Raw genomic sequence first — 24012 nt, 5'->3', positions numbered from 1 at the left:
AACTCACTGTTAGGGGCTAACGGAGCACACAATGGAGAGACACTCCTATTACAATTACTTTGGTATTTGTAGGTTTATAACTGATTATGTTATAAGTTTACGATTATTGTTGTGATTTTGTTAATAACGCCAAAAGGGTACAGGTGCACCCTCCTGAAATTAATGTTAAGGTATCCAAACTTCTCCAATAATAGGGGATGTAGTGTGGGATATGTTGGGATAAATGTCTCTTACCTTTCTTTCACTTTCCTTTTTCTTTCTTTCTCTCACTTCCTCTGCCCTTTAGGGGGGAGTCCAAATGCCAAAGGTAGACTCAAATATGGCAGCTGAAATTACAGCTATTTCTTGGAATATATTGGAAGGTTGAATTCTCCCCTAAATTTTATAAGAAAATACAACCCTCATATTATATGCCTCCAGGAAACGCACATATGTAAATCTGCTAACCCAAATCCCCTCAAAAAAATTTGGTTTGTCCATACTTACCATGCGGCCTATTTCAACTACTCCAGGGGAACCTCTGTGTTTATAAATAGATCATTGCCTTTTCAGTTATGAGGTACCCGCAATGACCCAGAAGGCAGATTTACGCTTTTGCATGCCTCACTAGCAGGATTTCCTTACATTATTGTATGTGTCTACCTGCCTCCCCCATTTAACAATTCTTTATTGTTTGAGCAGCTACCGTTTCTAGCTCCCCTTCCTCCAGATCCGTTGCTTATAGTAGGGGATTTTAATGCAGTAATGGATGTTACCAAAGACAGTCTAACCACTGCCTCAACTTCCAGAGCTGGAACAGGGGGTTTAAAGGCCTGGGCCCAAATGGCTGGGTTGGTGGATGTATGGAGGGTATGCCACCCGGAGGAACAAATTTTTCATGCTACTCTAGGGGAGCCATGTCGAGGATTGACCTCGCTTTTGCCTTGCCCAACATGTCCACAAAAATTTCTAAAATAGAATTCCTCCCTAGAGGAATTTCAGACCATGCCCCGTTACAAATTACTTGGCAACTACATTCGACTGTCACTAGGAAAACCTGGAGGTTGAATCCATACTGGATTTCCCATACAGATATTAAGACAACCATAGAACAGTCTATAACTAAATTCCTCCAGGTTAATATTAACACAGCAGATCTACCACAAGTTTGGGATGCTTTGAAAGCAAACATTTGAGGCGAATATATTTCTAAGATTACCCATGTCTGTAAAACAGCTAACGAAAGTCTATCAGCAGCAGAGGGGCGAGTTGAAAGAGGCAGAGGCGAGGTACATCCCAGATCCTAATGAACAAACTAAACTTTTCCATATCATGGCACAGAGGCAGTATGCTCAAGCTCAGCTGAAATGTGCAAGAAAAAGTCAAATGTATCAAAATCATAAATTCACTCTATATGAAAAAGAGGATAAGAATGGCAAGCTCCTTGCCTTGCTGGCAAGGGAGGACTATAGTAAACCGGCTATTCATACCCTCCTACAAAATGACACAGAGGTAATCACCAACCCCTTAGATATTAATCATAGCCTAGCCGAATACTATCAACTTCTATATTTTTCTAAACTTAAGAAAACATCTTCTGAAATAGCACACTACTTAGAAAAACTTGACCTACCTAACCTCTCCCTAGAACATAGACCCCTGTTAGACGCTCCTATACAGGAACAAGAGGTTGTGGAAGCTATTGCGTGTTTATCACATGGAAAAACCCCTGGCCCAGACGAAATACCGAACCTCTGGTATCATACATATACCAAGCAATTAGCCCCTCTGCTTACAGATGTTTTCAACCAAACTTTCCATACTGAAACCCTCCCTCTCTCCTTTTGGGATGCCACAATAGTTCTACTACTGAAACCAGGGGAAAACTTCAACTACACTCCTCTTACAGGCCTATCTCTTTAATCAATTCGGATGCTAAAATACTGGCTAAAGTACTGGCAAGGCGACTAAATTTTGTGATCTATTCCATAGTAGCCCCCGATCAAGTAGGATTCAGTCCCCACGAAGCGGCAGAATTAAATATCCGGAGATTATATACCAATCTCATAATTCCACATACAAATCTGGGTACCAGAGCCATTGCCTTCTTGGATAACGAGAAGGCATTCGACTCGGTTGAATGGGAATACCTGTGGCAAACCTTGAAAATATTTGGGTGCCGTAAGAATTTCATAGCCTGGATTCAAGCTCTATACAAACAACCTAATGCCAGCATCCTCTCAAACTTAGAACTCTCACCTCCCTTCATCCTAGCTAGAGGTACCCACCAAGGTTGTCCCCTGTCACCAGGTCTTTTTTTGCGCTAGCTATGGAACCCTTAGCATGTCTGATTAGAGCAACACCTGAGATTCGGGGGTTCGAGACAGGGAAACTCAAAGATAAAATGTCGCTGTTTGCGGGTGACACACTTATCTAGCTTAATGATACAGGCCCATCATTACACAAGGCTCTGGAGTTAATTAACCACCATACTGAGTTCTCAGGTTTAAAAATAAACTGGGCAAGTCGTCCATAATGGCGCTAGACCCTCGGGCTTTAACTAACATGGATTCCTCGCTTCCCTTGGTCCACATAGAAACAATTAAGTACTTAGGCATCCGCATCCATTCCACAGTCAAATTCACGGAGCTCAATTTAGAACCCTTAATGTCTCAACTCCATACAACAATCGATAAATGGCTCAGACTACCCCTATCCTTATCCTTAGGTAGAATAAGCCTTTTCAAAATGAAGTTCTTGCCTAAATTATTCTATCTCTTCCGCCAGTCCCCGACTTGGATTCCTAATAGGTTTTTTAGGCAACTACAAAGTCACCTAACCAGACTATACTGGTCTACAGGTCCTACTAGGGTAGCATACAAGGTCCTGACCCCCCACTGAGTGAGGGTTGCATGGCTGCACCAGATATGTATGGGTATTTTTTAGCCTCACAATCGACATCTGTTATGCGTTGACTTAGTTTAACTCCGGAAGACCCAATAACATTGTTGGAAGCGCACTTGGTTGGATCACTGGAGGGGCTACGAAACCTGATCGGAGGCCCCCAGGTCTGTCCTACCCTACTCCAATGATTCATAATACTGTGAGGTTGTGGAATGCACTGCCGGGTGATGTTGTGATGGCTGATTCAGTTAATGCCTTTAAGAATGGCTTGGATGATTTTTTGGACAGACATAATATCAAAGGCTATTGTGATACTAAGCTCTATAGTTAGTATAGGTATGGTATATAGAATTTAATTAAAAGTAGGGAGGGGTATGTGTATGGATGCTGGGTTTTCATTTGGAGGGGTTGAACTTGATGGACTTTGTCTTTTTTCAACCCAATTAAACTATGTAACTATGTAACTATGTAACTACTGTATGTGAAGGCTTGGCAGAAAGGTTCCAATAGATTAGGAAAGGATCCCAGGGTCTTTTCCCCACATACTCCACTTTGGTATAACCACAATTTACAACAATTAGCTACTGTTCCGGACCCACATAATTGGGCACAATCTAATATAAAATGTCTTGGTGATTTATATGCTGATAACCAATTATTATCCTTTCAACAGCTTAAGGACAATTTCAATCTTCATAATACAATGTTATTCAGGTACTTTCAAGTGAGGCCTGCTCTAGCCCAGCAATTTCAGTCAATTGAACCCCATATTGAACTCCCTCCACTTGCAAAAGTCGTATGCAAAGAACAGCAGCATAAACCTTTATCTACCATCTACAGCTGTCACAGGCCCAGAGGAAATCTTCCTAGGCTGGAATTGTACCAAAAATGGATTACAAATATACCTGATTTGACCCAGGAGCAATGGGAGGTTATTCTATCTGAATCTCTCCAACCATTAATCCGAGCCAGGGACAGGCTTATACAATTTAAGTATCTTCATCGGGCCAATTACTCATTGAATGTTCTTCATAGGATTAACACGGTTTACCCCGACCAGTGTAATCGGTGCAAAGGAATCAACGCTGACTTTTTTAATCTGGTCTGGAGCTGCCCGTTGATTCAAGGATTCTGGTCGGAGATTGCCACCTATATTTCCCATCTCATGTCTCTTCCAATAGAAATTCACCCATCTGTACTGTTGTTGGATTTCCTATCGGACACAACTACCTCTCGTACAGAGTACAAGATACTGCTCACTTTTTTACTTTTCTATACTAAGAAAGCAATTGCTATTAAATGGAAGGAGGAATCCCCACCCTCCCTCGCCTTCTGGATAACTCTGGTGGAACAAGCCTTACCGATTCTAGAACAAGTTTACTTCGCTAGGGGATGCCCTGCTAAATTTACTCTGGACACTCTGGATATTGCAAAACTAATCCTACTCAAATAGGCAACAGGATGTATCTCAACCTTTGCTTGATTGGCAGGGCTGCTTTAATATGGGACACTTGAAATGCATGCTATGTCTAAATGCTTTGGTTACCTAGGTGTATAATTGAAGAGATACATGTCATATGTATGGTAAATATTTTGGGCGTATGTGTATCAAGCACCTGTGTACACTTCAATGTTAAGCTGCTTTATTTGTCTGACTCCTCTTTACAGGGCCTTTCTTCTTTCTTCCCTTTCTTTCCTGTTTCTCCATTACCTCTCCCGTCTTCAATTGTTTTCCCAGGGTTGAAATGAAAAAACACCAGTGCAAAGGGTTTCGGTACAAACTGCTTTTATTAGTGTGTACAAATGCATTACATTGTATGTTGAAACTTGTTCTAGAAATAAATAAAACTTTAAAAAAAAAAAGGGTCCTGCCCTCGCAAAATAATCCTCGGCGACATTTTAAACGCTTGCACGTTTATGTGTGTATGTATGCATGTGTTTAATGCAAATATTTACCATTATTTATCTCTTTGTGCTTATTATATGCATTTCCCAAAGGTTTATTAATCCTGGGCTTGGCATAAAAATGTATCTTGGTAACATTTGATAAGCATTTTGTTATTGACACACCAGCAAAATAAATTGGCATGATGTACAAACCTTAAGGATAAGGAGTGGCTTTGTATTTTAATGTGTTTTTCATATTTTCTGATCAGCTTCTTTTTAATTCAATAAAGCTCAACTTGCATCATACTCAATTTGCTATTATTTTAGCTACCTTAGTGATGATGTAGAGATTTGAGAAATTAATCCAAAGGTACGACTCTGCTGTGAGCTATAGAATCAGGTTCACACTTGCATGCAAATATTCATCTGGCACAAGCAGGGCCCCCATCAGGGGGGCCTTGGCATCAAGGGTGACCGACAGTGCTGCAGTTTAGAAAGAGCCAGGCCCCCCTTGCCAGCGCCCGAAGATCTGCGGCCAGCCAAACAGCTGAACAGTGGAAAATGGGGAAGTGCCGAACACCCGAACTCCCGAAGCGGCGAAATGCCCCGAAGCCACGAAAACAACCGAAGCCAAAGTCCCGAAGCGGCGAAAAGACCCGAAGTCAAGAAAACAGCCAAAAATGAAGTCCTGAAGCGGCGAAAAGACCCAAAGTCACAAAAGGAGGCGAAGTTGAAGTCCTGGAGCCACGAAGCTACTGAACACCAATTTGTGGGGTTTTTTTGTTGGTTTTTTAATCCCCTGGCCATCAATGTATTATTTTAATATTCTATAGGCCCCTGCCACCAATGTTTTTTTAAAAACAAGTTTTGGGGCCCCAATTTTTTTTAACTTGTAAGGGGGCCCCTGGCGCCAATGTGTTTTAAAAAAAACTTTTATGGGCGGCCCTGTCGCCAATTTTTTTTTTTAAACTTATAAGGGGGCCCTGACCATCAAGCCCAACTATTCACTGAGGTACAACGGGCCTGAAAGCATAAAAACCAGAAACAAAAGACTATTTAATACAGTAGCTTCTTTCCAAGAGCAGTCAGACAAACTGCAAATGAGTCCAGAGGATAAGAACTGTAAATGTGTCTAGCGGATTAGATAAACTCATAGATCTCCAGCAGATATATGCACTTCCTGCACTTACTATCATACTTTTTTATTCTGAACTGTACTGTGCTCACTGCACTTTACTATTTGATTATTTTGTTTTTGTACACTGCTATCCTATATATATATATATATATATATATATATATATATATATATATATATATATATATATATATATATATATATATATATATATATATATATATACATATATATATATATATATTGCTGTGATGAAATGGTCTTATATTGCTTAAATAAAGCATTTGTTTGTATTATTTTAAGCAAATTTTGGGTTGTTTTTATTTATGTTAGCAGTTTTACATCTACTTATAAAATTGATTTGCCATAATGAAAAAAAATTGTGAACTTTGGAAATCATGCATAGCAAATTGTATACATTCCAAAATAAGCATCAGTTGTGAGAACGCCCCATTAGTGTTGTACTGGTGTTACAACAATCTCACTCACGGTATTCACAGTATTCCAAAAGGTGGTGACTCATGAATCCCATTATCAGTACTGGCCTTTCCAGTCTCCATGTTTCATAGACATTAACAATAATGGGCATATTATCACAAAGACATAACAGATTGCATATCTGCTGGAGAAGATATATAAATAAGCTACAGTACCACATAGCCAAGGGGGATACCATTCATGTTCCAATGAATGGCTTAAACTAGACTGGTCATAGTATTTAAGTTTTATGTAGCAGAGGTCAAATAACTATCTACACATACTGTATGGGCATAAGTAACAAAAATATGACAGTATTATATTTTCTATAACAAAATATTATGGTTGCTGCCAAAACTATCATATTTTAAGCTGCTGGGTAGACAGATATTATCCTGAAATCTAAAATCCATCCATGCTTGGTTGACAGTTTTCAAATAATCATATGTCCTCTGATCAGAATTGTTGCAGTCTCTTGTTTCACATTCCCAAAAAACCCACATTCTGTGTTTTTTGGTAAATGTGGCAACATTTTTTAACCTTTAATGCATTTTAATAAAATCATTCATAATAATGAAACATTAAAACCCAAATAAAGTTCAAATTAAATGTTTTTAAAAAAAAAGTCTTTAAAGGCAATCTCCAAAACATTACGATATAACGAAATTCCAAGAAAATTTACTATAAACATGAATTTTAAATTGTCAGTTGTTTAATTTTTTTTAAATTGCAACTGAAAATATTTGTATATCTATTTCTGGCCCCGTGCATGACTTCTGTCTGAGCTGGCTTCTGTGGCATTGTTTTCGGCGTTAGAATCATGAATGCTTTGAAAATAAACAGTCAGGGACAAATTAATCAATAGCAATTAGGGATCCTGTCATCGGAAAACGTGTTTTTTTCAAAATGCATCAGTTAATAGTGCTACTCCAGCAGAATTCTGCACCGAAATCCATTTCTCAAAAGAGCAAACAGATTTTTTTATATTCAATTTTGAAATCTGACATGGGGCTAGACATTTTGTCAATTTCCCAGCTGCCCCCACTCATGTGACTTGTGCCTGCACTTTAGGAGAGAAATGCTTTCTGGCAGGCTGCTGTTTTTCCTTCTCAATGTAACTGAATGTGTCTCAGTGGGACATGGGTTTTTACTATTGAGTGTTGTTCTTAGATCTACCAGGCAGCTGTTATCTTGTGTTAGGGTTAGTCCACACGAGGAGATTCGGGGAGATTTTGTCGCCTGGCGACTAATCGGCTCGTCTTTTGCGCGACTATCTCCCCGAACTGCCTCACTTGTGAGGCAACTTCGGGCGACTATTGAAAATGCATCGTGTGCATTAGCGCAGGCGACTTTGCGTTGCAGCCTATGGGGAAAAACGCTGAGGCAGTTCAGGGAGATAGTCGAGCAAAAGACGAGGTGATTAGTCGCCAGGTGACAAAATCTCCCCAAATCTCCTCGTGTGGCCTTACCCTTAGGGAGCTGCTATCTGGTTACCTTCCCATTGTTCTTTTGTTTGGCTGCTGGGGGGAAAAGGGAGGGGGGTGATATCACTCCAACTTGCAGTACAGCAGTAAAGAGTGATTGAAGTTTATCAGAGCACAAGTCACATGACGTGGGGACAAGTCTGAAGAACCAAATTAGCTGTCTAATCTACTCCAAGAACACTGGCAGGTCTTAAAGGAATTGTTCAGTGTAAAAATAAAAACTTGGTAAATAGATAGGGTGTGCAAAATAAAAAATGTTTTCAATATAGTTAGTTAGCCAAAAATATAATGTATAAAGACTGGAGTGACTGGATGTGTAGCCAGAACACTACTTGTGCTTTGTAGTTCTCTTGGTTTCCACTGATTACCAGGCAGTAACCAATCAGTGACTTGAGGGGGGCAAATGAGTCATAATGGTGCTTTTGAATGTGACCTGCATGCTAAGGATTAATTGCAAACTCACTGAACAGTTATGTCCCATGTGGCCCCCTTCAAGTCGCTGACTAACTAGAAAGCTGAAAAGCAGGAAGTAGTGTTTTGGCTATAATATTAGACATCCAGTCACTCAAGCCTTTATAGATTACATTTTTGGCTAACTAACTATATTGGAAAAAAATTTATTTTGCACATACTATGTATTTACCCAGTTTTTATTTTTACACTGAACTGTTCTTTCAAATATGATATTTAAAGGTGGATGGCACCCCAACCAACCACAGCACAAGCCTGGATAGCACTAGTCAACAAAACTCTTCCATTGATCAAGCTACCCTATGATGCCCATCGTTGCCTAGGGTAGGTTGAAAAGATTGTATCAGGCACGAGCTTTCTTTGATGACAACATTATTATATGACTGCGGTGTCTCTTCTCTTGATTTTCTTTTTATTGTACTGTGTAAATGTTAAAATGCATAAATAAACACATTCAAAAATATGATATTTAAAAGTTTTTGCCTCTACCAATGTTTTCATTGAAAGGTTTCACCCTTGATGAAGGATACTATTGATTGTAGTTGGGAATGTTTCCCAAAATGTCGATGGAGACAAATGTGAAAATGTATCACATGTGTATATGTATATAATGATATATATATTGGATCTCTTATCAATAAACCTGTTATTAAGAAAGCTTCAAATTACGGCGAGTCAATGTTTAGCAAATTATTTTAACATAAACATTATTTTCTTTTTCTGTCTAATAATAAATTAATAAAAAATAGCTTCAATCCAGGCATATACGAAGATAAAATAAGAAAGGGCAATGCTTTATTAAATACAAAGTTGAGTGAAAAATAACATGTCATAGAGTCAGTTTTAGTTTTCCCCAGGGTGCAAATGCTAGAGCACTGAGGGGTTTTTTTTTCCCCCTGAGGAAACTTGGAGAAGCTACAGATGGGGATTTTTACTTTATTCTGAGTCAGCTAGCTGTTAGAATAATGTTGGTGTTAAACAGGTTATAACAATAGACATGTTAACATTTCTATGCCACAACAAATTTTAAACATTTTTGTAATACCAGTTTAGAGTATGAAAGAGGAATAATTTAATGAACTTACTTTTATGTTGAAACTTGGAATTTAATTTATTGAAATAGATTTCTTGAAAAACAGATGATTTCAGGCAAAAAATAGCAAAACCAAGCATAAATGTGGCAGACAGAATTAAAAACATTTTCTTTATGGAGAAAAGCATCTTTAGATAGCCGAGTCCTAAGATCTTCCACTGAAGAATGCTCGTAATAAGTCTGCATTTGTGAGGCAGCCTAAAATGTACTATTCAATGAAAACCACACCCTACTCTGTCTTCCTATTGCACATAACCTGTGCTCTTTTCCAAAACAGGTATTTAACTGAGCTAATTTGCTGATTCACAGGATGATCAGTCATTTAGGCACTCTAAATTGAAAATGCTTAATTTGTCTAGTATATATAGAATACATGCTTAATGCTACACAATGATTACATATAAATATGAACTCTGTACCATTTTCTCCATTTGCTGTTTGTTTTTTATTCAGTCTTGCCTTATTCCATGCCAAGTTCCCCAGGATAAAATAAGTCAACACATATCTCAACTCCAGATTATTGTAATACTGTATATTGTTCCTTTTTGCTATGCTATTATTTTTATCTATATAGTATGTGTTCATAGCCATTGTTTTATAAAAGGATATGGGTAATGTATGCCTATTAAGGGCACTGTTTCCCAAGAAACTTACATTCAATTTAAGATGTAATATATTTTATAGTGTAAATTAATGGGATTTTTTTTATCTGGAAACCTGTAGACCCCAGTTTAAACAAATAATCCTATTTTTTAAAAATAGTTCCTTTTTTTCTCTGTAATAACAAAACAGTACAATGTACTTGATGATAATGAAGCTGTATGAAAATATATTGGTGGCAAAACAATCCTATTGGTTTTTTTAAGTTTAAGTTTTTTTAAATAATTTTTAGTAGATTTTAGTAGGGTTGGAACTAGGAGTATGCAGAGTAGGCACGTGCCTAGGGCACAAAGCTGGGGGGGGGGCGACAGGCACGTACCTTCTCTGGCTCCTACCCCTGGTCCGGTCCCCTTTCTCCTGCCTGGACTGTTGGCTTACTTGTGCATTGGTTTGCACTTGCGATTCCGTGTCCATTTGCGCATGTGCTTCCGCTTCCATTTGCGTATATGCTCCAGCATCCATTCGCGCATGCGCACGCCTGTTTTGTTTCTACGAATATTGTTAGGTCGCCTGGCTGGCCTGCCCCGGCTCTGCCCATATCCAATAGGTTCTATAGCTGAATAATTACTAGAGTGGATGCTTTTAACCATACTAAGAGGTGTGAATATTACCATGACATGATGTGGAAAAACTCATACATCCTTTTCTTCATTAGCTAATGGGATTCACGTGGAAAAATGAGGAGTTGCATTTTCTGTTTTTTCAGAGCACTGAAGAAGAGAAATAAATAATAGTAAGCATATTTATGTATTCAAAGCAACTATGAAAACCGTGCAACACAAATACACCGATGTGCAACAAGCACAAAGGAAAGTTTTAAAACAGGTTGCCTGCCTTTTCACCAATGCATTAGGGAGTAACTCGTGAACTATAAACACAGATGGTTTTCAAAGGGAGTTATTATAGCTCTGTTGTATATTTTGGCATAGGCTTCCTCGATAAATCATTTACTTAATCATTTACACGTGTAGGGGACTGATAAATGTACAGGTATTCCCCATCTATAGTGCAATCCCCTAACGTTTGACCACTGAAGGGACCCTTAGATATACAGGACCTAGACTCCATTACTGGGTCAAAGCATGACCCCTTATTATCCCAGGTTTAGCCACTAAATGGCACTGTGTTCCAATATAAAAGCTAAGTTTCTTTACCTGAGCAGGCAGGGAGGGTGAAGTGGAACCTAAACAGGTCAGGTCTAGGTAAGTGATACTCACTTTAATAGGTCACTCTAGGAGTGACAGATAGTTAGGCTTTTTAGCCGAGCATCTGAGGCTCCACCGAGGAGTGCTGAGTGGATTAGGATCCCAGGTACTAATTGCCCAGAAGTAGGGACTAAGCATTAGTGTTTGCTCCGCTTAGGGTAAAGGCTGAAAGCTTGGTGTACCTTCGTAGACACCTTGTCTCTTACAAGGTACAGGTATGGGGTTTTCTGGGGTTGTTCAGTAATTTGGATCTTCATACATTATGTCTACTAAAAAATAATGTAATCTTTAAATAAGCCCAACAGAATTGTTTTGCCTTGAATAAAGATTCATTATATATTTAGCTAGAATCAAGTACAAGGTACTGTTTTATTATTACAAAGAAAATAGAATTAATTTTGAATTATTAGTTTAAAAAGGAGTCTATGGGAGACGGCCTTCCTGTAATTCAGAGCTTTTAGGATAACAGATACTACACCTGTACTTCTTTTTCCCCAAGTTTGTTGGATCATCAGGTAATATTCCCATTATTAGTTCATATAGAAATAAATAAAGATATAATTATATTTTACCACATAAACTAAGAAGAATTATGTCTCCATGGTAAACAGAACCCTGGCCAGAGAAGCATTACTTAGCTTATACAACAGCATTATATAATTGACAACACATATTAATATTCACAGCGCCACCATGTGACCGTTTCTGTATAGTACACAAAGTTGAAGCATGAATGTTGTTGCATATATTCCAACAACATCAAGATTTTTGGGGAAATTTTCACTAAATGGAAATATACCCCCTTTTTTATATTAGAAATATACCCCCATTTAGTTGGACTTGTAGTTATTTTACACAGACATAGCTGATTCCACAGAGTGAATGGAAACCATGATAGTCCATTCCTACACCCCTGTATAGTCACAATGTATTGCAACCCCAATTTCACCTTGTTCTATTAAGAAGTGATGGATTCTGGAATTGTTTTCTACAGTGGATAGTGCACAAAGTAGAAGAGATTCAAACTACTGTAACTCCATCTAGGCTAGGCTAGACCTTGTCCGACTAGGAAAACAGGCAGAGCACCTCTTACCACAGGATGGGCCTTTACTAGTTGAAAGGGTGAAGGAATGGTGTTGTTTAACTACACCTCACTTGTATTGTGTGACTAAATAACAGAATTGGAGGCCAGAAGGTTCTTGAACAAAACAAACAGCAACAGGCTTTATTCTCTTAATGAGCAAATCATTGGTTTGATATTCACAATTATTTGAGGTATTCAAACACATGTTAGGTAACATCATAGCATTTCAGAGCCAGGACTTTGTGATATGCCTGTGGAGATAGTGTACCACATGGATAGATACAACCTAAGGATCTCTTTACATGTTGGATCAGGGAAATCACTAAACCTAAATCCCTATTAGGCTGTGATCCCTACACTACAGGCCAGACTTGGCTGAGGGAAGAGCTACCCCCTTGCTATCCCTTCTAGTAGGAGCCAGGTTGCTTATGCTCACTAGTTCTATCTGCCTCACTTTCCTAGGAAGTGCTGTTACAGAGAACTACCCTGTCCTCATTTACACCTCATTCATGAGGTGACTGTATCCCCGACTTCACCAAGGCCTTCCCTTTACTGGGGCCTGAGCTTCAGGATCCTATTTCTATTCACTCCCTCCTGGAGTGGCAGGGGGAATAGGAAGCTTCACCCTCTGCCCAGCATTATTTCATACCTCCCAACATTTTGGAAACAGAAAGAGGGAGAAAAAGATTTGGTGCGTGTAGCACGGCAAATTTTTTTTGGTTACACCTATTTTTGTGGCCAGACCCCCTAATTACCATGTTAATTTTACATAATTTGGCAGGTTATGAAAGCTCAAACACATTTCTGTGGCTTTTATATGTTATTACAGTTTTGCAAATGAAGGCAAATTGCCCTTTAAGCTTTGAGTCTTTGTTCTTATCTTATCAAACTGTTACAAAATTATGTTAAGCATTAAGTTAGAAACTTTATATCTGTTTTTGGCTTTTCACCGCAGCAGATCAAAGAGAAACTTGGGACTTATCAGTACAAATCCGTGACAGCTGGTTGAGCTGTCAAAATCGGGACTGTCCCCCTCAAAATGGGACAGTTGGGAGGTATGTTGTATTGAAGTATGGCAGGGACTTGTCATCAGAGCCGGGCCAACCCGGCCTGGCGCCCTAGGCAACCTGGCCCGCCACGGCGCTGGCTTAGTATGTGCGCACAATCGCATTTAAACCCAAATTACCAGCGGCAGCCAGGGAGACACAGGACCGGACATGGGGTAGGCGAAAGAGCAGGTACGTGCCTGGCTCCCCCTCAACTTTGCGCCCTAGGCACGTGCCTACTCTGGCCACCCCTAGTTCCGGCCCTGCTTGTCATCAGCCTCTGTCCCAATGATACTCCTTACACATTATTAGGGATGCACCAAATCCACTATTTTGGATTCGGCCGAATCTCCGAATCCTTCGCAAAAGATTGGGCCGAATACCGAACCCAATCCAAAATCTAATTTGCATATGCAAATTAGGGGTGGGAAGCGGAAACTTTTTTTTACTTCCTTGCTTTGTGACAAAAAGTAACCAAATTTCCCTGCCCACCCCTAATTTGCATATGCAAATTAGGATTCGGATTGGGTTCGGCCGGGCAGAAGGATTCGGCCGAATCTGAATCCTGTTGAAAAAGGCCGAATCCTGGCCGAATCCCAAACCAAATCCAGGATTCGGTGCATCCCTACACACGCCTTTTGCCCAGCAACTAGAGAACAAGGAAGTGTAGGTATTTAAAGCCATAGAGGAGTGTTAACCCTATGGGTTCCTACACTACTTCCAATAGGGATGTAGGCAAATGCTTCATGTCATTCAATGCAGATACTGTATGTCTACCTCTCTACATCAAAGAATCTTTAAGACCTATAGGCAGCCTCAGTTTATATATCAGATTAATTAAGTTTGCATGTTGAATGTATGTAGTGACCGTGTAATTTTAAATCATGCAGCACAGTTTCAAAGCAACACTCAGTTTGCACAGCGCAGAATGGGTCCAGCATTATAATTATAAATCTGGATAAGAGTGGTGTATTTACTGTGCAAACTGAATTTCTAATTTTTATTCGCACTGCAAATGTCCATAGGGGTTTTTTGAATATGGAATAATCCCAAATTGCAAATATTTATGCGTTTAAATTAAATTAAATTAAATGCTATGACTTCGGTGGTGGAGAAAATTTTCGCAAAAGAGTTTTAGCAAATTTAAAATTTAATGACCTTGCACTCACTCAAACACCCATCTCATTTGCGAATATTTTTGCTCAATGCGATTTTCCAAAAAAAAGAAAAGACTTTTAGCATTTAGAAAAGAACATGGGCAACACAACCATTTGCGAACAAAAATGCACTGAGCAAACTTTACAAATGACCCCCACTGTCTTAGTATTTAATATTAAACTGTAATCCAAAACAGACATTATATAGCTAAGCCTCTAAAAATAATGACTGTAGGTGCCATTTATACTATCTACCAAAGTCTTTTTGGTAGAGCAAGACCCTGAAAGAATGCCTCCACATAATATAGTATAAACAAGTTATTTATGTAGTTCATTCTCACAGGATAGAGGTTCATGATGATGCAGCTTCCTGTCCAGTCATATGAAACCAGTATGAATATTTGCCCTCTGCTAGATTAACACTAGAGTATAATCCATTTTACTTATTTCAGGGAACCAGAAAAAAATTGTGGAAAATATAAAATCAGGGAAACGTATTATGCATAATATATAAGTGGGACCAAAAAAAATGAGAGAAAACTTAAAATCAGGGAATGTAAAATTGAGAATATTGTACATGCATAGATGAAAAGTTTAAGGAATGTTGCTCGGGAGCTGTTCAATAAAAAGCTAAAAAAACTCAGAAACCACAAATAATAAAAAATGAAAACTAATTGCAAATTGTCTCAGAATATCACTCTCTACATCATACTAAAAAATAATATAAAGGAACCCTTTTAAATGGGAGCTGCCACATTTCGTCCCAGTGCTGATGTAATGATCAAATTAATTTAGTTACAGCAACAGCACTAATGAGATAAGTGCTACTATTACAGTTAGTAACTATGGAATATTTTTAAGCTGATTCAGATTCACACATGCATTAAGATAATGAAGTTTGTAATTCCCTTTACAACAATCCAGAACAAGGTGTAGTCTAGAAAGTAGGAGGCCATTGCATTTTAATTGCTACTGCTTTTCCAACACCACCCTACAACCCTCTGGTTCCTGGCCCAATTGGCATGCTCCACCACCAGATGCACAAAGCCTCAGTTTCTAATAGTTTATTATGTCAAATTTTTTAACTTAGGAGGGCTGGCCACCAATGTTTGTTTTAACTTAAGGGCAACTGGCCAACATTTTTTTTACCTTTCTTTTATGGAGAATGTTTTTTTGTTTGTTTTATTGGGGGGCCCTGACCACCTATATTTTCTTTTTTTAAACTTGGGGGGGGGGCTGGCCACCAATATTTGCTTTAACTTGTGGGGAGCTGGCCTCTATTTGTGTTTTAACTTGGTGTGGCCACCATTTCTTTTACCTTTAATGGGGGGCTTGACCACCAATGTATTCTTTTTGACTTGTGGTGTGGGCGGGCCTGGCCGCCAATGTCGCACATTTATATTTGTGCTGCTTTGATTTTTTTGCCAGGACTGCTTTTTACTTCCAGTGCGGCCCTGCATGTCAGCTCACCCATTCAGGAGTCCATAGGATTTGCCCACCTCTCTCAGATTTTGACAAAGCAGGAGGGCTCATTATCTGAGAAAAATGGGGAATGGACAAAAATCACTCGGGGGTCAGAGTTAAAGGAGAACCAAACCCTTGCGAATAAAGACCCCTACCCTACATAGACCCCCCTCCCTGCTCCCCCTCAGCCTAGGTGGTACCTTTGGAAAATGCCCCTAACTCTTTACTTACCCCTCGTGCAAATTCAGGGCATCAGAGTTCACAGGCGCCATCTTCTTCTCTTCAGTAATCTTCAGGTATTCTTTCGGCGCTTCGAAATTTCTGTGACTTTCGGTGCATGCGCAGTTGTTGCGAAGCAGAAGATTGCTTCGACTGCACATGCGCCGTTACGCCAATCTATTCCCGAAGATTACTGAAGAGAAGAAGATGGCGCCTGTGAACTCTGATGCCCTGAATCTGCACCAAGGGGTAAGTAAAGAGTTAGGGGCATTTACCAAAGGTACCACCTATGCTGGGGGGGCAGGGAGGGGGGGGGTCTATGTAGGGTAGGGGTTTTTATTAGCAAGGGTTTGGTTCTCCTTTAAGTAGCTTTATGTCTCTGCATTTGATACTGTATATATTTATTTGTATTTACTGAAATAGTACAATAGCAGACAGATTTGGCTAATTGCATACAATATCAGGCCAAACCATTGAAGGCAAAGAAAAGAATAATGTATTTTCCATTCATATACAACCAGATGGACCCACTGCATGTTTACACTATAACACCCCACAACCACTGCTCTGCTGCCATCACTCTTTCTGTAAAATTCTTACTAATTCTGCTTTGACTTATCCTCCAAGCCTACATGTACTTTTTTTGCTGTTTCATAACTGAATAACTGAATAAGCTTCTGAAAGTAGTTTCTGGCTGGCTTCAAAGGAATTGTTCAGTATAAAAATAAAAACTGGGTAAATAGATAGACTGTGCAAAATAAAAAATGTTTCCAATATAGTTACTATGTAAGATAGAAAGACTGAAGTGACTGGATGTCTAACATAATAGCCAGAAAATGAATTCCTGCTTTGCAGCTTTCCACTGATTGGTTACCAGGCAGGAACAATCAGTGACTTGAGGGGGGGGGCACATCGGTCATAAATGTTGCTTTTGAATCTGAGCTGAATGCTAACGGTTTCACTTACTGAACAATTATATCCCATGTGGCTCTCCTTCAAGTTGCTGACTAACTCCAGAGTAGTGGTTTGGCTATTATGACATCCAGTCACTCCAGCCTTTATACATTACATTTTAGCTAACTAACTATATTACAAACACTTCTAATTTTGCACAGCTTATCTATTTACCCAGTTTTTATTTTTACACTGAACTGTTCCTTTAAGGCAGCCTAACCAGATTAGCCAGTGTACCTCGCTTTCAATAAGAACAGAGCAAGACAGATGGGGGTGGGGTTTCAGAAATCAGAGTGAGGTTTGGAACGCAGAAGTTAAGACGCTCAGGAGGCTGCATGTTATGGTGTTAACTGCAGAGATAGTATTTGTTAATATGTAGGAAGCAGATCCTTGAAGGCATTGGGCATAAGCAGAAGTAGCTGACGTATTCTTGGTTGTTGCAACATATCACTTAGTTATCTGTAACCATCAATCCTGTGTAGCTCTTTGATCTGTGCATGTGACCCTGTTACCTCTGCCCTGTTCTTTACAGAGAGGTGCTGCAATGGCTGCTGCTGCAGTGTCTGGTCTTGTGACTGTTTTGGAATCTTACAGAGGGAGAGACAGAGTGGTGAGTTTATAATCTCTCCAGGGCTGAAGTGTTTGTATAGCAGTTATTGAGGTCTCATTGTGCACTTATTTTTCAGATCAGAACACTATGTTACAGCTGTCAGCTTCTGGGTGGGGTAATGTCAAACAAAAGTAAAACGGAGCACAACTGGGGAAAGAGTCTTCTCATTGTGTCATCGCAGCTCAGCCACTGCCGGACGGTTTTACGGCTGTTTGATGATCTTGCCATGCTTGCGTATTCTGTAAAGTATGGCTTTGGAAAAAAGGTGAGATGACCGTTTACAAACTACTATGCAGTGGGCACGTCTGACCAATAGGCAACTCAGTAAGCAAAGTCATACATGACTGTCTCCATTTGATATGTATGTATGTATGTATGTTGTATTAAGGTACAGAATATACCTTCACTTCTGCAGCCCCTTTTTCTTCCCACCTGGCTTCACCTCAGGATATTGGTGCATTATTCAGGCTAAAGGTTATTTATTTCCCTGTAAATTCCTGTAGTGGTAAAAGTTTGTGTATAGCAGGTTTTCTTTAAATATATGGTTGTGCTTTATATAAAAAATCTAAAACGCAAAAATAAACAGAGGAAGTACTATTTGTTTTATTAACACATGTTATGTAATCATGGCTATTAAAATCATACTCAAATTATCCCTCATTTGTGCAGGAGAAAGACTCGCTCATCAGGTGGATCTCGATCTTCAGTAACATATCTGATCAGCTCTATTACCCTTGTGAGCACATAGCATGGGCTGCAGACTCTGGAGTCATTCATGCAAAGTCTGAAATGTGGTGGATGGCGAGCACAGCACTTTGGGGAATTTCTCTCATCCTAGGAATTGTGAAGTATGCCTATTGTCCCGATTTGTCAAATAACTGCTGAACTCACAATCAGTTGCGTAACTATAGAGCAAGCAGACCCCGCAGTTGCAGGGTGTCCCAGACTGCTTCTTCTAGATATAACAAGAAACCCCCCAGCCGCTCTCTTACCTGCCGTGGGGAAAGGGGGCACAAGAATCTGCTTTTGAAGGTGACCTGTCACCCACACATAAAAAGCTGTATAGTAAAGTCAATTTACAAATTAAACATGAAACTAAATTTATCATAAGGAGGGATTCTACACTAGTTCATTACAATTAAGGGTTAGTTCACACTAGGAGATTCTGGGAGATTTTGTCGCCTGGCGACTAATCGCCTCTTCTTCTGGGCGACAATCTCCCCGAACTGCCTCCGCGTGTCTTCCCATCTACTATAATGAAAAGGCGCCTGCGCTAAAGCACACCCGGTGCTGCGTTTTCCGAAGTCGTCCAAGAAAACTTCGGGCGACTTCGTAAAGCGTAGCGCCACGTGTGCTCGCCAGGCAACAAAATCTCCCTGAATCTCCTCGTGTGAACTAACCCTTAAGGGACAGTAACGCCAAAATGTAGTTGTTTTACATTAATGAATATAAATGAAAAGCCATGCCCCCATGGCTACATAGCAGCTTGTTTATATAAACTATAGTAGAGTTTCTAAAGCAAACACAGTTTTACCAGTGCAGGGCAACAGTACATTATATTTTCATTACTTTAAAACACTTTTTGGTGTTACTGTTACTTATGTCTTGGGGGCAGCAATCAAGTATTCTAACGGCAGATAAGTTATTTCACCTTTAGTGTCTTGGCTTATGGTAAATGCGCACATATTTGACAATATTCTGTTTTCACTATCAGGTCACTGAGAAATTTAATGATGCTAAGAAGATACAAGGGAAAAAATTCAAAGTGAGTAATACATTCTGTTTATGTTTGTCAGGCTCTACTACTAATGTGAACTGGGGGTGCAACTTTCTTTGCATTAATTAAACTGTCCTGAAGATACAGGGTAACATTTATCAATGTGTCGGTCCTTCAGTATGTGTTTGACTGCTTTGGGTTGCAAACACCATGCTGTTCTATTAGTTATTAGAGCTCAGAGGTAGTTTAACAATTCTTTTTTTCAACAAGAGAATGATTTGTTACAGCGTGAAAAAAAATAGTGAGGATTTGAAGTACACTAGATCACTAAATGATAATTTTCATAAATTATTCCATCCAGGTAATCATCCAATAATCTGCCCTTTTCATGTGATTCCCATTGCCAGCAGTATTGGTCGTTGATTATTTTAGCATTCTAATGCAACATTTTTGGAGGAAATTAATGAGACCGACAAAGTTGCTGAAAATCACTAGATTTGTCACAGTCCTAAGAAGTATTTGGGGCTATCTGCATTAAAGTGTAAATACATAATTTTGTTTTATTAAAGTGGACCTGTCACCTTCACATTAAAAGCTGCATAATGAAAGTCCTTCATATACTTCCATACCTGTTATAAAGGTGTTTAAATATCTGAGCTGTCAATCAAATAGTATCTGCCCCGCCTCTATGCCTGAGGCATAGAGGAAGGGCAGTCATTTACTTTCACTTTACATTCAGCCATTCCTACATGTCACTGCACTCCTCACATTTCCCCTTGCCTCCTCAAGCTCTATAATTGTGTAAGGCACTGCGCATGGGCATTAGGTCCCTCATTATGGTGCATACATAACATTTTGGGGAGATACACAATTTGTCTTAATAATATTGTCCACAAAATGGCCTGCTTGCTGTGATTGTACAATGCCAAGACTGAAGGATACAAAATGTAAAAGATAAATATGGTGTAAGTAAAGTTTACTTTGCTAATAGAAAAGAATTTGGAATTATTTCCTAGGTCCCCTTTAAGAAAAAAAAAAACAGTGGGGGGGAAGTGATACATTCCCTTAATCCCTAGGCATGGATTTAGCCAAGGTTTGGTAATGCAAATTGAACATTTTCTGCTTTGAAATTAACATAATCTCCTAATAGCAATAATTGTTAAGCCATTGCTTCATATATTGCCAGCTTGTTATGACAAATTAAATCACAGCAACAATCCTGTCTTGCAGGGAGGAGCCTCCCAAAAGCCGTGGGGAAATAAAATCTCAGATAAGATCAGAGGTTTTATGTATCATCAGTTGCCTCTCTGATTTGGTCAACGCCATTCATTGGATGCCTTCCGGATTTCTCTGGGGTGGGTCCTCTCCGACATGGTTGGTGGGTTTGATGGGGACGATTTCATCACTGATAGGTATCTACCAGACCACTGAGGGGGGGAGCGCAGGAGGTGTCTGAAACTTTAAAGAAGAAAAACAATTTCAGGGTACTTAATGAGCATCTAGTGCTATATTTTTACACTGGTCAGTAATGCAGAACAATTATGTCTTTCAGTATTGCCTTGGTGTATTCAGTATCATTAGTACAATGCTAATTTCACATGTGATGTTTTATCATACAGGGAAGTACCACTAAAAGCAAAGGGAAAGTTGCTTTGAATACAATTGTAGGTAAACATCTACAAATCAAGACAAGTCATAGTAACAAAGGATCTTAGTGTGAATGTACTATGTAATAGACAACCAATCTGCCCTTTAGTATATCTCAGGCTAGAACTATCTGACTTGTTTCAAAGTCAGAAAAATGAATGTAAACAATATAAACAAATGCCTTTAATTCTACATCAGTTCTTTGATGCAGCAGTCTTATCTGACTGTATAGAATCTTCTCATTAAACTGCATTGAATGTCAGATGTAAATAAAAACAAGTAAATATATGACACATGTAGGTTCAGCTATTACACCTTCCCATAGATCGCTGCAAGACATGGTTTTATGGGATAGACCAATCTTTCTGACCAAAGTTCAGTGTGTAGTTGTGCCCTAATCATTATTAAATTGATTTTGTCAGTGTTTGCTTTTTTATTGGTAGATAATACTGAAGTAATGTCGCATAGCACTAATGGAAAAATGCTTGGTGTCCAGTTGTAATATAAAGTTTTAACTAGCACCCATGGATTCCATTAATGAAGAAAATACTGATGAATTTAGTAGTATCAGTACTATTGATTTAACTGCAATACTTAAAATCTCTCGTGGTTTATATACCTTAATCTGTATACAGTATATGAGGCCTCAAATATAAATGGTTGAATTGAATTTTTCTGCAAGTGAAATACCTATGCTGTCTTCACATGCTCCTTACAGTGAGCAGGTTCAACCTGCTGATGTACGTAATTGCACACATGAATGCAAAAGAACCCTGGAATGTACATTAGTGGTTCAATGGTACCCTTAGCTACTTGCATATCGTGAATTGGTTGCTAATGATGCTGTTGACACCATGATCCAGAAGTAATGGAATTTGCACAGAAATGCAGCAAATAAAACATGCACAGCACGCACTTTAACGTGGGCACTGATTTGCATCCAATTTGAACACAAATTATGGCAGAGGCTACTGAGCAGGTGTCATTAACACAATGGAATTCTTGGGGAAATGATGCATATTGGGTAAACTATGGCTGTTTGGAATCTCATTATGCAGAAGTAATAATAAAACAGAAACTTGTGCACTACCTGACCTGCATCAGTCCATTTTGGTGGCGCAACAAATCTGTTGTTTTTTTTTTTAAATGGGTTTTAGTAGCCTTAAGACTTTGGGGTACAATTATCAAAGAGTTAATTTAAAGATCACGACAGTCCACTAGAGTGAATTTCCGCCACTCTCAATTCATTTCTATGGGATTTTTAAAAGACTATTTATCAAAGGGTGAAAGTGATAGTTCATTCTTTGATAAATACGCCTTTCAAAATCCCATAGAAATGAATGGTCAATTCTTAGCAACTTTTCAGTTGGACTTAATTTTTTTATTTTGTATAGTTTTTAATTATTTGCCTTATTCTTTGGACTCTTTTCCACTTCCAAATGACGTCACTGACCCTAGCAGATAAAAATGTATTACTCAATAAGGCTACAACTTTATGTTATTGTTTTTTATTACTTCAATTCTATTCAGACCCTATTCCCATATTCTTATTCCAGTCTTTCAAACCACTGCCTAGGGTAATAAAAACAGAAGACCAATTCAAATGGTCTATCACTTGCTACATAATACTAAAGGTTTGTTTAAAGGGGAACAACTCCTTTAAAGAGATCCTGGAATTGTATGCAACCCATAGAGGCAAAACATTTGACATAGAAACCAATAAAATGGTTTATTTTAAACAGGTCACCAAACACTACTTGGTGATTGGTTGCTATAAGTAACTAGACCTGTAGCAGACTTTGTACTTTCTAGGAGTTCAGAAGTAATATCTGCTTTTTCTTGATGTTAAAGTGGGTAAGATATTACTAAGCTCAGAAGCAGATTATAAATGCATTTAAATTGTAGTGCAAAATAAACCTTATACCTAAAAATCTAATGCTTCTTTTTGTGGTTTTATTTAAACTGGAAAACATTTTGGTTATTGGGCTTACAGCTCTATTGCTGAAGTCAGTGCAAATACAACATTATTTCTATATGGTGCCAGTAGTTCTTGGCATTCTGTCATCCCTGGAATAACTTGGGACCGAGGGTCCCTCTCACCAGCAGGCGTAAAAGTGTGGGGGAGGAGGTGAGAAGGGGGATCACAACAGGTGTCATCAGGCCCGGATTTGTGGAGATGCCACCAAGGCCCGGGCCAAGGGGGGCAGAATTTTAGTGGGAGGCATGAAGCCCAACCACACCCACATTGGGTCAGAAACACTGGGGATTGACAGGATATACCATCGTTTTTTAAATTTCCCATATGCCAATCCCCATTGCTTCGTTCCCAATGATGAAAATTTGCAGGAATAAAGGGAGGGGACGGGGGCGACGAACGGCAGTGGGCCTAGGGGCACCCGCTGTCTAAATCCGGCCCTGGGTGTCACCCTTAGTTTAAAGTCAATGCTAGTCTATTCGTGGTGTAAATGACAGAGTTTGATCACTTTTGCTTTTCAGAATCTGTCCCCATACATGCCTTTTGCCTCCCCTTCCACTATCATCATGAATACAAGGTTAAATTATAGAGCAAGAGTGCAGTTAAATCTGATATGATATGAATATGGTTTCATCCAGAAATCACTGAAATGTCAATGTCCACGTTTGAAGGCATGTATACATGAAAGGATTAGAAGTCCTTAAACGTCAAGGAAAATTGCCAATGGGCCACAATCTCTCATGCCTTTCCCCAGGCATCCCTACAACAGGCTCTTGTGCAGTAGAATAAGCTCCAAAATGTACTTGCGTAAGTCAGCTGAGGGATACTTGGGAAAGGAAAG

General features: G+C 39.1%; 1 protein-coding gene across 1 annotated transcript; it reads left to right on the top strand.

Moving 5' to 3' along the window:
* The first annotated feature begins 17583 nt into the window (after positions 1–17583).
* Positions 17584–22527, top strand: pex11g.S (peroxisomal biogenesis factor 11 gamma S homeolog). Its single transcript, NM_001096540.1, is given in 5 exon segments — positions 17584–17832; positions 17909–18097; positions 18502–18680; positions 19547–19597; positions 20780–22527. Coding segments are annotated over 5 exon segments (711 nt in total). The 5' UTR covers positions 17584–17766; the 3' UTR covers positions 21006–22527.
* Positions 22528–24012: the final 1485 nt, after the last annotated feature.

The sequence above is a fragment of the Xenopus laevis genome, chromosome 1S (genome assembly GCF_017654675.1).
Source record: "Xenopus laevis strain J_2021 chromosome 1S, Xenopus_laevis_v10.1, whole genome shotgun sequence".
Lineage (NCBI taxonomy): Eukaryota > Metazoa > Chordata > Amphibia > Anura > Pipidae > Xenopus > Xenopus laevis.
This window is presented reverse-complemented; position numbering and strand designations above follow the sequence as displayed.